At 44.7% G+C, this 16,947-nt stretch overlaps 1 protein-coding gene across 1 annotated transcript in view; it reads right to left on the minus strand.

The window, feature by feature from the left end:
* The window catches only part of ARID3B (AT-rich interaction domain 3B), a 38,723-nt gene extending 24,574 nt beyond the window's left edge, over positions 1-14,149 (minus strand). The window contains exons 1-3 of the mRNA XM_085303986.1: positions 13,462-14,149; positions 3,071-3,142; positions 1,506-1,578 (exon numbers count right to left, since the gene is read on the minus strand). Of these exons, the coding sequence (XP_085160112.1) occupies positions 1,506-1,578; positions 3,071-3,142; positions 13,462-14,040 (724 nt within the window). The 5' untranslated portion in view covers positions 14,041-14,149. The remainder of the gene's footprint in view (positions 1-1,505; positions 1,579-3,070; positions 3,143-13,461) is intronic.
* Positions 14,150-16,947: the final 2,798 nt, after the last annotated feature.

Raw genomic sequence — 16,947 nt, forward strand, 5'->3', positions numbered from 1 at the left:
TGGTTCAAGTTTTTAACTGCCTTGGAACCAGAACTGCACACTGCCAGATAGTGAAAATTTACTACAATGGTCAGCTCTCAGCTCCAGCCATGCCAGGGAAGAACAGGAATATGAACAGTAGTGACTGCAACAGCTGTGTCTGGATCGCCTGTTTTGGAGAGCCCTTCATCTACTTGTGATGTAGTCATTCACAGAAGGGGAGACATCCAGAGATAAAATACTGAGGCGTCAAAACACCAAGTGGAGGTGAGACTCCAGTTCCAACTTGACAATTAGACTGAAGCAACTGAGATGTTGCAACATTATGCTTTATCAGATTTTCAAGGGCATAATCCTGCTGGTGACTTTTTAACAGAAGAATCTTGTTGCTGGAGGAGTCTGATTGACCTGGCAAGTTGGGAGAGGTAAAAGAAAAGAGCACATCAACAGATTTGCCAGAAATGATCAGAGACAGATGACCAGTCACCTACACAGATGCATGCACCGAGATTAGTACTAATAAACTATCATATAGGTATTCCCAATGGCAAAAATCCATAGCTGTATCTCCTGGCAAATAGTCTTTTCACAGTCTGAGATTCAGCCCTGTCCCTTTACACGGGAAGTGCCACATCTGTTCAGTATAGGTGCCACTGACACATGAACTGACAGCCACTGGGCAGCTCAACCAACAGTTTTAAATCATTGAGACAATTCAAAATAAAACCACAAAAAATAAGACAGAGCTGATTTCAGCATCAGAATATTTATATGATAYCACATATTTGTATATTTTTATTAAAAATACTTTGTAAGGAGGGAACTAAACTTTGCTATCTATGGGACAGAAAGAGGCTTTTGTGATATTCCCGCTGAGCTCTTTCACACATACATCACCATCACTGTAATGAGGAGAAATACAAGTTGTTAATACCATAAGGAGGAATGTGAGAACTTCTTCAAACTATGTGCTCCTGCACTCAGTTTCGCAAAACTATACTAAACACAAAACTGACACTCTGTGAATCAAGAGAGAAACACATTTTTGGGTCTATTTTCCCAGTCCCCAGATTGTGTGCTCTTATTCTCTGCAGATCATCTACAGGGGCATTCACACACAGCTTCCACATGCCAGTAAAATAGAACATGAGAAGATGAGTGATCATGCCACCTGAAYGGCTTATTCTGAAGAGGAAGATCAAAGAATCCACATGGACACTCGGCCTTGTGGCACAAATCCCTGGGGAACCACACTTCTCGGGGTGCCCGGACAACTTCTGCAGTGGGTAGGAGTGAGCGCAGAGAAACAGCGCCTATGACATCAAGTAAAACGGTAGGAGAGTTCTTCCTTACTGAGCTCCTTATCTCCCAAGGCAGTTATCTCAAGTCTTACTGTTGCTCTTCCACCCAATCTACAAGCTCAAGGGCTGGATTCATTCTTTCCACCTCAGGAGGAAAAATTCAGACTGTGGCAGGATCCCAGGGTCCAATTTTACTGCATCAAATTCATATGAAAGYTCACTCACCCCTCTTCTGCATAAAGATGAAGAGATCATCCAGGAACTCTTTCCGTTCAGGGTCACTATCCAGTTCATAGAGCTGGGGGRAAAAATAAAAATGAAGGTACAATCCACATTGAAACAGACTGAAGAAGCCATTATTGTTACTTTAATCTAACAAGAGTCATCTAGTGTTTGTACTGGGGGGAGGGTGGGGTGAAAGGCAGCCAGTAAGGARGCAAAACAAAGATGGACTCCTGGCTTTCATCAGCGGGCAAGGCTGAAGTGACAGTGTAAGGACCCTCTTTATGGTTTGTCTTGCTCTGCCCTCTCAGTAACTTGTCCAGGTACAGTACAGTTTGTCACTCTTACGGAAATAGGGTTCAAGCCTGCTGCAGAGCTGTGTTTGAAACCATCTGAGAGCAAAGGGGAGGGAAACCACTACGACAGGCTGAAAAAAAAACATGAAAAAAACCCAAAAGTATGCAACCRTTATTCAGGGCAGATCAGTGGTCCATACTTTGAGGCCCCAAGGAGGTAAATGGCTCTTCAGCTTCTAGCCCTACTGTTCAGGGATTGTCACATAAGTGACAAACTCCAAGTCCCTTGAAGGAGGAGATGAAAGGATAGAGYTTTTCTGTGACAACTAATGCTTAATGGGAAAGGGTCATCTAAAATAAGCCAAAAAGCAGCAATAMAAATATGAAGAATTACCCTGGAACCAATTTGCTGCAGAAACCRTTTTGTGAAAATGCTTCCAAAATCCAGGATTTTCAGGAGTTTCATAGGAAATTTATTGCAAAAAAGGAGAGACTGTATGCTAGCATTATCTGCTGATATTTCAGAARGGGGTTGCATGAGAATATCATCTCTTACAACTAGCTCTTGAACAGAAAATCTAATTTTTACCTATCAAGAATCCTGTGAAGCCATAAAGTGACTGGCTGAAAGAGCTGAAGTCAGTATCTGAGATACAGGAGGGCATAAAACAAGACCAGAAGAGGAGGGCATAAATGTATCACAGGGATAAATGTATTTCAGCCTCTCAGGAAATGCAGCTAGCTACTTGGCACTCATCTAGTCTAARAGAAGAGGGGCTTATTGGGTTCATTTCCTTAGTAGCTTTATATTTTCTTACACACTGAGCTCTGGGGAAGAAAATGCACGGTGGTATTTGCAGAGCAATTAGCTACACCCTTTCAGAAAGGGCCTGCTTAGTTTAAAATGAATTCCTCTGGCTAATGTGACACATTGCTGCCACATTCAGACCTATTACCACAGTGCTAACCAGCTTCATGAAATGAAATCCTGTTCTGCTAGCCAAGGAAAGTATCGACCAAAAATTTAAATGTCATAATTATAGTGGTTATGAAGCTTTAGTGCAAGCCACATTCCAGGAATCAAAAGCAAYAAAATAACCCAACTTTGCAGGTTTATAGCCAGAGGGCTGCAAGGTACCTTCAGAGCAGGTTTCTCATATATTCTCTCACTATAGAAGAATAGTCAGGGCTCAGCAGCTGCCCTCAGTCACAGAGGAGTACCTCTAAAGTCACTCCCCCACCCTTCCCCACAACCCAAGTGACCAGGCTGACCTTGGCAAAGTCTCGTGAAATTTCTCTTCCTCGGCATCCATCACCTTCATCACTCCAGGTCACACTGCCATTCTTGGGGGAGAGAAAAGGAGACGAATAGTCAGAAGGACCGCATTGCAGAAAGCTTGGGAGATAATTCCAGAAAGCTTGCAAATGTGCATTTATGGGCACAAACACATGCAAAGAAAGACAGGTACTGGCTTAGACCAAAAAGGCAAGAAAAASAGGGACATTTGTATGTTATTTACCACATGCTCTCTCAAATTTTTGACACTCAGCTCAAACTGAAAAATTGCAGGTGGTCTTCCAGGTGAATACTGAATGTAGGGGAAGCTTTTCTGCTCTAAGGTATTTCCCGTAGAAATGTGTACACAAAAAAGTTGTCTTATATCAGGGAGAAAGAACCACTAAAGGAAAATTCTCAGCACCTTCAACAGCCATCTTCTTCCTTCTGCTAAACGTTAGCATGCTAATGCTACTGCAGCAGGTGCTTTGCTGCAGAGAAGTTCAACACCTAAATAAAGAGGCAATACTGTTCCTCTCCACGTTCACTTTTTTTTTTTTTTAATCAAGTACACATCCTAAAAGCCACTGGTGATAGGGGCAGGACTTATCCATGTACGCCTGCTCACACGGGGCTGTCATTCCTTCCTGTTCTCCAGCTGACACAGAACTGTTCCCCTTCACTTTTGGAAACGCCCAACTGCTTCCCATTACTCATCTACAAACCAAATCCAGAGTACTCCAAAGAGAAATAGGGAAAAAATGGAACTGGAACACTTCTTGCCAACCCAGTACTGCCAACTCCTRCAAGGTACTGAATCTGGATTTCCCATATGGAAAGGTAAAGCTCAGCTTTGCTGGATTAGGGTTTATTTTGCTTTGGCATTGACGGGACGGTGCTTAGTTAGGGCTATTCTGCTTGGTAAATCTTCATCTCGAACTGATCGCCAGGACTGGAAGCCAGCAGAAGCAGCCTCTGGCTATTAGGCAGCACTGAGAACAGAAGGACGATCCTGGACGCTGTTCAGGCATCTTTAAACCAAAAAGTTCATAGAGCTACAGCACAGCCAGTGCTCCAGGGCCACTCATGCCAAGAGTGGCCAATTCCACCTGGCAAGGTGGCTCAGACTGTCCTYTGTCCCAAGTACAAATAGAAATGCACTGAAGACTAAAAGAGATTTCAGCACAAAAACACATGTTAATTAGAGAGGTGGTCCAATARCCAAAATCTTGGAGTCATCTGGTTGTGACAAATACATCGAATTACAAAGATGAATAGCCCTTGTCACGGCTAGCCAAAGCTACATTTCCCCCTTTAAAAAACACAGAAGTGAGCTGCCCTAATGCCTGCTGATTTAGTTTGAGCCAGTAATTCCTGCTGGAAAGTCAATTATCCAGCGAGTCCCATCAACTGAAAGATATTTAATGGGGGATTATTGCCACTTCTGTTATGTCAGCTGTTTATTGCAGCAGATCAATTCCCAGTCCTCTCTAGGAAGAGRTTTGAAGACTGGTTTTGTTCACAGGAGGATTCAGTATGGGCGTCTTTGCTAGCAGAGATTAAAACACAGGTTTTTTTGCTAATTATGGTAACATCCAGATGCTTCTAAAACCCCACTGATAGCAAGCTGGTTAGCTCAGATCAAACAATGTATGTGAATAATCAGAATAAAACACACAAGCCAGGCTCTTCAGAAGGCAACGCTAAGGCAATATGATATTTTAGAAGGCAGAGGTTTTTTTTTTTTTTTGTGTGTGTGTGTGTGTGTGAAGTTTGTAATTAGTTATAAATTAAAGGGGCAAAATTGTCCATGGCATTAAAAAATAAATAGGGTATTCCAAGAAGCAAAACACTTGCATTCATAAGGAACTTCAGTCATGCTGAGAGCTTTATTCTGCTAGATGTGGGGACATGGAGAGGGAAGAGAAGGGAACTTAAATAAGGCAGCAATTTTCTATTGCCCATGGGTTTGAACTTGATAAAAATTTAGGGAACAAAACTGTCCATGGGCTTGAGGACTCCTCAAAAGCTRTTTTTCTTGTTTTCTTGGAAGAAGAACTGTAATTAGAAATAAATCTACTGTTAAAGTAGACTGTTAAAGTTGGGTAAGGTGAATAATAAGCAGAATGTATGTGCGCTGCTTTCCATATCTAKATCTTGAGATGTTCAAGAGCACAGAAGTAATGCTTCCCCCACATCTAACTAGGGAAAAGGAGGTAAAAGCTACCTGAACCCTTCATCACTCTAGTCCAAAGAGCCGGCAGAGATCGACATCAGCTGGCAYGATGAGAAATGATCTCGGGCAATAGTGACACCGAGTAGTATTAACATTCCCTCTCGCGGTAGCTGGAAAGGTGGCCCCACAGTGAAGCCTTGAGGAGCTAGATAAGGAGACCACACCTCATGCAGCCCAGCACGCCGGCGTAGATCACCAGCACGGGCCCTTTGACGCACTTCAGCTGCCTTCACGCCGACCCGCTGCAGCAGCTCCCCGCGGGCTGGGATCTCTGGCAGACGGGGAGTAACACCTTCAGCGAGCCCACCGGCTCCGCAAGGCTCCGACGGCGCAGCTGCGGCTACGCCCGGCGGATCCCTGCAGCCCCACGCTAACGGCCGCTCTCCCGCGGCCCGCGCTCCCGATATTAGAGGACGTCCTCGGGCCCCGCCACCAGCACCGCTTCTCGCTGCTGGGCCCCCACCCCATGCCGCGCAGCGGAGATGTGGGGGCAGAGAGCAATTTTTTGGTTTTGATAGCAGAGTTAGGGAAGTGTCGGGCTAGCACAAAACGTCAGCGCAGCAGTCAGGGAATAAAGCCTTATTTACGCAGAGAGCAGAGCGCAGGCACCGACGGACACTTTCGCAGGCCTCTGCTTTGATCTTGAGGGCCCGACTGCTCTGCGTGCCCAGACCCTGGGTCTGTGCCAAGACTACAGCCAAAGACCCCAAACACCGCCGCCCGTTAGAACCACCCTGCAGCGCGGCCCTAGGTCTACAGTCGAAACAGTCTCTGCAGCTTCATCTGATCTCACCTAACAGTCACCCCCACGCTGCTGCTAGGGATTCGAGCACAGCTGGGAGAGGCAAGTCGGCAGAGCGTCTTGCAGAGGTCCTCCACGCAGGGAGAAGGGCATTTTGCAGAGCGAGAGAGCTCAGAGGCAGCTCTGCCATCAAACTTCCTTTCCATTCCTCCCAGGAAAACAAAGTTACCCTACCCCGAGAAGCCCTCCCCTGCCCGAACAGCAGGAACCTGAGAAATCAGTATATCCTCCGAGGTCATTAAAAGACCTTTGTATAAGTCAGGCAATAGTAGCAGGAAGGAAAAAACACTGTTCAGAGAGGCAGGTCGTTCTGCGGGGAGAAACCTGCCTCTCCCTCCACCGCTTCGTATCAAGGGAATTTAGACAAACAGCCATTTCCACGGCTCATGCGTTACCACYGGCCCAAATTCACCCGAAGGTTCTTACAGAAAAAGCCACCAGCAGAAACACTGCCTCAGCTTGATGCTCTGATGCCAAGCCTTAGTAGGGAGGGAAGAGAACTTGGTAAGGGATCCCCGTGTTTGCAGGCCACCTCCGGAGCCCGGGAGGTGCTCCCGACTCACCTCGGAAACCATCAAAGCGCTCCGGGACTGCCCCTCCCGAGAGGCTGTAGGCTTCACTTTAGAAGCAATTATATCTGGAGCTATTTTAGGATTACTCCCTAACCACCTGGAATATCTTATTAGAGGAAAGCTCAGATGTCCAGAGCAATTTTGGTTTCCAATCCCACATTCAAAAGCTAGAGTTTAACCCTTTTGTCAAAAACAAAGTTTTCAAGTCGATGGAAGAGGGAATGATGAACACTTTCCTGTGTTTTTCTTTTTGGGGCAAAAATCTCACAAATGAATAGCCTAAACACGTTTGTAGGACAGTTGCCACTCAAATACTACCACCTCAAACGGCTATCGCTCCCAGAGACTCAAGAAAATAACTATTTTTCCAAAGGATCAAAACAACTAAGTAAAGGCAAAGTTTTAAGGCAATCAAAGAAACATCTCAGGGTTTCCTTCTCATGTTATGCTTGCACAAATCACATGGTGACAGTAGATACCAACATAGTATCGGTAAGAAAATGGAAATAACAGCTCCACTCCCTTTTATGGGCTGTTTCCTTCTCTGCTACCCCRATTTCCTACAGTTGTTTGAGAGGGACTCAGCTAAAACCCGAGCAGTTTTAATCAGACTACAAAGCTATACTCAAAAGAGAAACGCTAGACTGGAGAGAAACCACTGAAGTTTTAATAAGTGAAAGAAAGAAGCAGGAGTTCTGGCCTGAAATTTAAACTTGTTCTGCACCCACCTCTTTGCTGCAGGCCTGGAGTTTTGATAAAAGCTTCCAGGCCAACTGAAATCTGCTGAAATACCCACTAAGGCACTAGGAGAAATGTGGTGGTGAAAAAGCAAGTCTCCCGTCTACTCTAGCTCCTGGGTTAACTGAAAGCACCAAGTCAATGGAAAGGTACAGGGGCAGCAATTTCAGGATTATCACAGAATCCACCAAAATTCCTTTTGTGGGTAGAGTTAAGCCTTAGGAAGTGAAACAGATGCTACTATAAAGAAAACTGTTGTACTACAAAACGCTGATAAGATCAGGACTACTGCCCTGAGCTGTAAGTTCTCAAGCATGAAGAACCAAGTTATAATTACTGCATGCATRCTGCATGGTAAAACTTGGCTGAAATTAGAATAAACCCTTCCCCTTCTTACTGCTAACAGAGCTCAGGCCAGTATCTGCCGCTTCAAAGATGGGTTTGGAAAACATTTTAGTGATTTCAGGAATGGCAGGGAGGGGAGAGAAAAGCAAGAAAGAATGGACTGAAATCAGCAGATTAATTACCTATTTTTACAAAGTTTCTTTTGTGTGCTCCCATAACCTAGTGACTGAAGCATTAACACAGTTCTTTGCAAAACAAGAATCCACCTACACATCCGTAAGGGAACACAGGACTCTCCGTGAATGACTCCTATTCACAAATACTCAAAGGAATTAACTAAAATATAAGTGACAAGAAGATCTGTTCAGTGCTGCACGGCTGTGGGAGGAGAAATTCTCACTGCCAYATAGGAGATTCTCAAATTTACCCTGAAGTGAGAATATGTAAGAACACAACATGTTCAAGCTCTTTCCACCTTCAGCGTTAGCTAGAATATCTGTAGATTGGCACTGAAGTAGACAAGCTGCAACTACTCCTAAAGATAAATTTAGCACCTGAACCAAACCTAAAATAACCCATATCTTGCCCAGGATATAAATGAGCAAAGAATCTGCTCTTAGCTATCTAACTCCAGATACAGCATAGTCACTGCAATATAACACAGCCGTTACGAATCCTACGGAGCTGCTTTGAGACGAAGGTTTGGGGCAATTCTCTGATGTCTGACAGAAGCCGTTGCATCGGCTGCTGCCTTATCCCAGCAGGGCAGGGACACAAGAGGGGTTGGAGTGGTCTGTCCTATTCACCCGCCAGTCTGAGCGAGACTTAACTTTGCGCACCTTTGAAGTCTCTCCACTCGTGTCAAACTCAGCTGACGTTATCTCCAATTAACTCTTGGCTTGTTTGCAAAAGAGAGGAAAGGGAGACCCACATCCCTTTGGACATTGCTACCTCATACACTTGCCTTTCTATGAAACCAGCCTAAAAACGCAAAGTCTAATACCATACAACCCAGAGGTGCCGAAGCCAGCAGGACACAAGTCTCCAGAGCACTTTGAATGGACGTGTCAGACCTGTTCAAGGCTGGCTAAGGACAAATGCATTTGGTGCTAATTTATAAGCACATTTGCATTTTGGGCACATCAGCTACAAACCTCTGATTTTGCTGTACAAACTGGAAGCTATGTAAATATTCCGTCACTGGGTAAGTGCATTTGCTTCCAAGATCCTTCTCTGCTCCCACCATTGATAATGTATTTTAAGTTACAAACCCCTATGAACTCCAAATTAGTTGCTACAGCAGAAGCAGGCTGCCATAGGGATGAAGACTTTATTTAATCAAACCTATACTATGAATTTCAGAAGTAGTACATAGCAACTTAAGAATTAAAATATCTTCTTATAGAAAATGGCTTTTAATAAACAAGAGGAAGAAACCAAATATTTAACACCAGCTGTTAGTGAAGAATTCTCTCATTATATCATAACAAGAAGGAAAAAAAAGAAAACAAACTCTAACAGAAAGTGACTTGCATCTGGAATTAAAAATCCAGCCATTGAACTGGGTGCTGGACATCCCATATAACTAGGAAGGAAAAAAGAAAAGCACTGTATGAAACAACTTTTTTGTTCCTAAAGATCTTCACCCCCTCTGGATTAATGAGTTTCTCCCGAGCAATACCTCAATATGCACAACACTTGAGGCACATACTTAAGATTATGGAATCTCAACCACTCATTCCTAGACCCTAGAGCAAAAGCAAAGTAATTATTTTAAGCTGACCTACCTTAATAAGCACCATGACCTTTGTAAAAGTTTAGGTCAGGATTTTTAGAAGTCACTGGTGATTTCTGAGACTCTTAACAAGAGATATCTCCCCCCCCAAAAAAAAACAAAAAAAAAAACCAAACAAAAAAACCAAACAAAAAAAACACTACTCTCCAAAAATCAGATACTTGCTTTTTGGAGACTTACCTTGCTGTGTTTGAGAAGGCATTAAATATCAGCTGATGCCTGAAAACCTTGGCTTTACTCTTACATTCCACACAGGAATGCAGGTACAAATGCGTGCACTGTAATAACAGCTTTGCAAACTTACTCATGCTAGTACTGAACACCAGCCTCGGGTGCAAAAGRAATATCTGAGCAAGCAGCACCAGAAGGACCCTGGCTGTGCTCCTGCCTTTGCTCTGCCCCGTAAGCAAAGACATTGTGAAGCTCYGGGAGAACCCACAAGGTGAGAACCCACACCCAACCAACTGCTAAAAGCGTCATTTTTCACCCACGGAATTAAAAAAGCTCATTTTTCTTCAGAGCGAGACGGGCAGTCCCCAACGCCCTTTCCACCAGGCCTGCGGGAGCCCCGGGCTGTCGCAGCCGGGATGGATTTACACGGGATTCGGGCCGTACAGGCAGAGAGCGAGCCGAGCATCCCCCCCCCTCCACCCGCCTCCTCCCCAGCTCTTCTTTCGGGAGCGCAACTCCCCGACAAGCAACTACACTGCCTCGGCGTTTTGTGCTGACAGGCTTCCCACCGCCCCTGTGTCACGAGCTGAGCCAGCTCTTTTGTCCGCCCGCTTGTTCTACAATTATTTACTCGGCCACCCGAGACTGAGCAGACCGTGGCTAGATCTCGGTGGTGGCTTTCGCCCTTCAACCATCTTCCTATCACGTACCTTCCAGGCAATCTTAACCCTACACTTTTAAGATATGTTTTCCCCCAAGGATGTTGCCTTTAGAAGAAAAATTCACCCTTGAAAGAAGAAATACAAGCGACTTTTTCTCCTCTTCTGCGAGCAACAGCCRTCACGCATACCACAAATACTCCCAGATCAGATCTGGTTGGAAATGGCATATATCTACGGGCTATTAGCCYCAAGTCTCAACAGAAGCTAAAACAAAAATGACAAGTTCAGGAATCATTTGGARAATTTGCTGGAGAACATATGCACTTCTCCATCTGATCCAGGTTTTTCTGCCAAAACAGAAATAACAAAACAAAAAGCCCAGTATCTTTAAAGCATATAGCTTAAATGAAAAAAATTCAAACAGTGCTTGCACATGGCCAGTGTGCTACCATTTAGCTTACAGAATTATGTGGACAATCCACAGCCGTATGCAATTCTTTCTGGCAGTCAGGCCAGCTAGCAGCTCTTGTCTGCCTGTCCACCTGCTTATTCCCACCTCCATGCAGTCCCCCTGCTCACCAGCTCAGATCTGGTATACTGCGGTTAAATTTTTACTCTCTGGTATGCAGACTCCACTGGTGAATGCAAACAAGTTGATTTGCAATATTTACCCTACTCAAGGTGAATATACTTCACCAGCATCATTAATATTTTGCACCTCAATATTGCCTTTCGAGCATTCCAAAGCACCTTAATAACTTTGTTCAGTAGCATGACTATGAACATARGCCAGGCCTTGCTGGGCCAGACCAGCAGTCCTTCTTGCCCAGTACTCCACCTTCATCAGCAGCATTTGGGGATAGCATTTAGGGAGAGCATGTGAACCTGCCATCCATTCTGCCATCCTTCATACTTTCCCCACCATTTGGAGCTGTTGTAYTGAGACTGTTAGAGCTCATCCTTGATATTCCTTTAAAATCCATGAATGAACTTGATATTCACAAATTTCTCTAATCCCTTTCTGAGCTAAGCAGTAAGAGGAGCTATTTTTAATTTTGCCTCACATCAATCTTTTTGCACCTTAAGCTTCCAAAATAAATTTGGCTGAAACCACACTAAGTTAAGCTGCAAGCTATATTCAAAAYACCTGAAGAATACTACTGAAATGCAACAAAAGTGACCCAATTGCTTTAGCCAAGTATTAGTGCACAGTACATAAATCATAAAATAATTCTCTGGATAATATTTCTGATATTCCACATCAGATGGGGCAATCTTGCAGCCATTTGTCTCCCCAGAACATGACAAACAGTCTAGGAATCAAGCCTATTAATTCAGTAAGCTTCACAGGACTCACAAGATAGGCAAGTATTGTAATGAAGCACAAGGACATACTTGTTCACACTAGAGCACTGGCCAAGCTAGAAATAAAAACAGCCAAAGACTTCATTTCTAGGTTTATGCTTTGGAAAGTGATCCCTTAACAACCAGAGTCCTGCCTACTAGTCTACACTCAGAGACTAGAAAGAGGAAGTGTTTTCTGTCAGTCACTATAATCCAGTAAATTCTGAAGCAATTTCTCCAGTGACTGTCACCTGACCAACACACCCATCTCATTTCCTTACTACGGTATGAGCAACTGCTCTTTCAGACCAAGCCATCTTGAGAAACAAGCCCAGAGAGGCACGGCAGCAACTGGCTGCCTGCTGTATCCCCCGCACCCGGACTGCGTAGCCGGCACGCTTTACAGCGCTGGCAGCCACAAACGCTTCTCACCTGGCGCCTTGCAGAGGTCCCTGCCACGTACAGCACCGCAGAAGCAAGCACACAGGCACGCATTCGCAGGAGCTGCTGGGCAAGACCCYGCAGGCAGCATTAAACAGGATGAGGAAGGATATAAAGCTCACTGAACGTGAAGAGTTCCCCCTCCAAGTGCTGCCAGGACAACATAAAGCAAATTTTCTTATAAATCCAACCAGCAGCTAGGGTTAATCTGCCCAAAGAGTGCTCATACTGAACTTTCAAACATCTATGCTTCACCAGCCAGCAGCAGCTCCAGCCCTTCCACTTTGTAGGATTTGCACRGGAGTGGGTGGGTGGGGGGTGCCTGTGCGGGCTTTTGGCCGTACGAAGTTTCTGAGCTCAAAGAGCTCTGCTATCTGAAGCAAAATCTAACTCTGTTCACACTCCGGCTACTTTCTGTAGAAAAGGACAGTTAAATCCAATTTGCTCGCTTAAACCATGTAGTCATCGGGCCCAGTTTCAATACACATGTAAATGATGTAAATGTCCTTAAAATCAGTTCAAGTTAGCTCTGTAACAAGTCAGCGCATAAGTGTTATATTAACTGAAACAGCCACTTATGCCAAAACACAATTGAGAGAAGAATTCTTCACCCTCTCGCRTTTATCTACAAGCAGTGGTAATTCTTCATTCAAACCAAGCATTGATCTCCTACCATAACCAAACAAGAGCAAATCAGCTCCTTCGCTCCCACTCACAACATACAAAACGGCTCTCCTTACTCACAGGACCAGGGCCAGAAGGCGCAGGCTTCTCTGCCCATCCCCAGAACGCCAAACAGAAATCCGCCCAAAAGTCACCGCAGCCAGGAGGTCTCACACAAAGAGGTTATAGTTGTGGGTGAAATAATTTGAGTAAGATACTAGCAGGCAAAAGTGTCTGCACCAAAAATAAATACGGCATCAGCCTGCCCCGTTCTGAATGGCTCAGCAGCAGCGAGAGAGAAGACAAGTGAGCCAGAATCACAGTCATCTTCCTCTTCACAAAGCCTGCTACATATTGGGGCTGAAAGTTTTTTTTTTTTCCCCACTTGTTCTATCATTAGCTAGAAACCTGCACCAGTAAAGCAGTTGGAGTCCTTGTGAAATCTTGTTTTATAAAAGGAGAACCTGAAAGAACGTACTAGGGAWGCATTGCTCTGCACATGCTTTTCCAAGCACTCGCAGACGGTCAGTGTTTATAACAGGATATTGGGCTAAAGAAATCCTCAGTCTGACTGAGTATGACCATTCTTATTTGGAAAAAAGTAATGTTAACACTGACCTGCTTGAGCTGCTCATCCAGTCTCCAGGTCTGACGCCCAGATGGGGAACCAGAATACGTTTGCTTAGAAGTGTCTTTACCCTGTTCTTCTTTCCCCTGCTGTCCCCGCTGGTGCCCAGAAGCTGGAAGAGGATTAGAGGTAGAAGCCACTCTTTGGTTGTGATGGGTAACTTTGGGAGCATGAAAATATTTCAGAGCAGTGCAGGTGTCTTTTCCAGTCACATCAGCACCATCCTCAAGCTCTCCACCTTCCAAACCCCCTTCCTCTTCCTCATCGTCGTCTTCTTCTTCCTCATCTTCCTCTTCCTCTTCTGGCTCTGAATTCATGCTGCTCTGATCAAAAGCTCGTGTAGCCCCAGCTGCAGGTGGGCCTCTGGCCAAAGGACCGACAGCAGAGCTGCCCGAAGCCCTGCCAGATGTAGCTGCTAGGACAGCCTGCTGTACTGCCAGCTGCTGAGTATAGAGCAGCTGGGCTTCCCTCATCTGTCTCTGCTGTCTCTCCCTGGAATCCATCTGCAGAGGAGCTTGCTGCTTCTGCTGCTGCTTCTGCAGCTGCTCGACCACAGCTTCCAGCTTCATCCCGCAGTTTGCATGGCTGGGAAAAGAGGGGGGCGTTTTTGACTTTATCTGGCAGGGTTCAAGCCCCGACCTTGGGAGATCGGCAGAATCTGAAAGATAGACAAATATTTGTCTGTATGAATATAAAATGCTTTCATCTTTTCCCCAGGAAGAGGATAAATAGAGTGCAATGCCAATACTCTTTCCTGTGCAGGAGACCGTGAAACAATCAGCTTCATGTTTAACAGCCTCGGGCTCAAACTTGCATTCAATTTTCAAACTGTTTAATTGTATTTTCAAGCTGAACACACTTGCTATAGCCCCGATTTCATATACCCCAAAGACAGCATCTGAAATGCCTCTGTCCACTGTCCCAGCAGTTCATTTCTGACCAAAGCCTTCCACATTTACTAAGTAATTAATTTTGAGATATTAGATTTAACATTAAGGTAGCGTTTTCAGAAGAACCAGAACCTTACAAGGAGATACCCAGGATAACAGCCTTGACTACATTTCTATTAAAAAACATGCGTTTATCACATATCAGTTGTCTCTGTAAATTATTTTGTGGTTTCATTAAGTTGTTCATACACACATCTTTCTTAAAATCACATTTCTAACTATTCTTTTTCCCAAGGAAAGCGAGAGGAGAGTAAAAGAAAGATCACCCTAGCCTGAAATGGATGATTAAGCACTGATCAACTTCTGTCTCTGATTCCAAGAGTTACTAGGAGATCTCAAACCCTTGCTGTGATCTCCTTTTGATTTTCCCATCCAAGGGACCCCCCTCGCCCAAGAGCTTTGCTAGCACTCCATCTTGACTCGCAGCAAACTCGTGCTGAGCCAGCACTAGTCCACTCCTGAGCAAAGACTAACCAAATTGACTGCAGTCAGCCACGTAGTTCAGATCTGCAACAATCCTAGAAAGACGACTATGCCTTTAATTCCCAAACATTAAAAATAGCACGTGTATTTTGGACTTTGTGTCACAAACTGGACTTGCTGACAAAGAGGGTCTTTTTCAGCTTCTATTTTTTAACGCGAAAAGAAGCTCAAGCAGATCTCACTTGCTGTCCTCGAGGTTCATTAATACCAAAATACAGTCAGTTTGGAGAAACAAAGGAAAGGCAAACTACAAACAAGCTCAGGAGTCTCCTTAGCCACCTCCCACCACAGTGTTTACAATCAGCACTGTGTTATTCAAGCCAACCAAAACCAAGTACTTGAAAAAGACTATTTTGCTAAGGCGGGTTTTCAAAATGGATCCATTTCTGTTCTAAAACAACAAATACCCTAACAAATCCCAGCTTCCAAAGTGAAGGACGGCTTCCAGTATCCCTAGAGCAGCTCAAAGGCTGCCTCYAACATACTCAAACACTCTTCTACAAAGCGCCTGCAGACGACAATGCCAAACTCGTTTTTCCTCCTGCAGACTGTTTCCTGTGCTATCCAACTGCTCATCACCAAAATGAAAAGCCTCAATGATACGCTACAATTTTTATCTAACAGGCAGAGATACAGCTTCGGCGTACAAATGAAACAATATTAAGTGGATTAGCGGTTTGAATGTCAGGAGCAATAATGCATTACCTGGCAGCTGAAAAGAGTCTTACACTTGGTTCTAAGGCACAACACGCCATCTGGCCTATTCCACACACACATCTCCAGCACAAGTAACAAGGAACTGCAACAAGTATTGCAATAGTAACCATAAACCACACGGGCGGTTAGAGAACTCAGGGCACGCATACACAACTCCCACCGYGCATCTTACTGTATGTTGTTGCACCTGAAGCACGTTAAGGTGTCATCTGTCATGCCCCGGGGATATTCAACAGGGCGTGCAGTTAATACGTGCCGCAGGTATATCACAATAATAAATGACCTGATACGTGGTTCACATGTCAAGCAAACACACCTCAGGTGCAGTTAACACTCTGGTATGCAGTCCCAGTGTATTTCCCAGAGTTGAGATACAATAACCTGTGACAGGTTATGGCAAGATTTATGCATGACTCCTAAGCGGTCTGATTAGACCTGAACAAAAAGCTCAAGAGCCTCCAAAGAGATGAATTTTGGGCACAGCAAACACACCTTCAGCAAGTATCAATGTTATTGTGAAAAGACAGTCAACTTTACAGAGAGTTTTAAGTCAATAAAGAAATGCATTTATCAAAAAAAATTAAATACGTCACAGTATCAGGTTAGAGCTTAAGAAAACAACTGCATCTGGACTAGTAAGGCAACAGCAATAGACCACTCAAAAGTTTTAACATCCATTTTATTCTTCAGCACGGATATTTGCTTACTTTCTGCATTTCAATCAACTAAGGCAGTGAAAGGATTCAGTTTAACTTTCAGGTCCTCATACACCAGCCTTTGTGTGGATTTTAATCCCTGGGAGAGTAGTTCAATTAAAAAGCCACTCATCTGAATTTATAACTAGTTCTATTTGCAGTATCATGATAGCTCAGAAAACTTGTTCTTTTACTTGAATAAAGCTTAAGCAATAAGAGTAAATTCTTGCTATGTAAAAGACATTTCCAAATGTAAACAACCTGAAAGAGTTAAAGGGTAAAATTAGAAGTCGAGGCAAGCCTTCCTTCCAGCCATGAGGAAGGGAGAGGTTTTAGGAAGCGGTAAACAACGCTGTTAATGTTCTGCTCTCAGAAAGGCTTCTCGGCACACCGGCTGTTCTTCCCAGAGATCTTCGTTGCCCCCCAGCCACCACTTTGCGTCCCTTCCTGCCCCCCCAGGCCGCTCTGATGCGGCCCCCGAGCTCCCGGAGCGCTCCCACCCCAGGGAAGGGCTGCTTGGTCCTGTGGCCAGCCCTGCTCCCCATGACGCCCCCAAACCGGCCCCGCCAGGTCTCAAGCCCCTTTCCTGCCTTCTGGCAGGCCGGGACCAGCCCCTGTCCCACGCCTGGCC

Source organism: Rhea americana, unplaced genomic scaffold, assembly GCF_003343005.1.
Source record: "Rhea americana isolate MKP2758 unplaced genomic scaffold, rheAme1 scaffold_201, whole genome shotgun sequence".
Taxonomy (NCBI): domain Eukaryota; kingdom Metazoa; phylum Chordata; class Aves; order Rheiformes; family Rheidae; genus Rhea; species Rhea americana.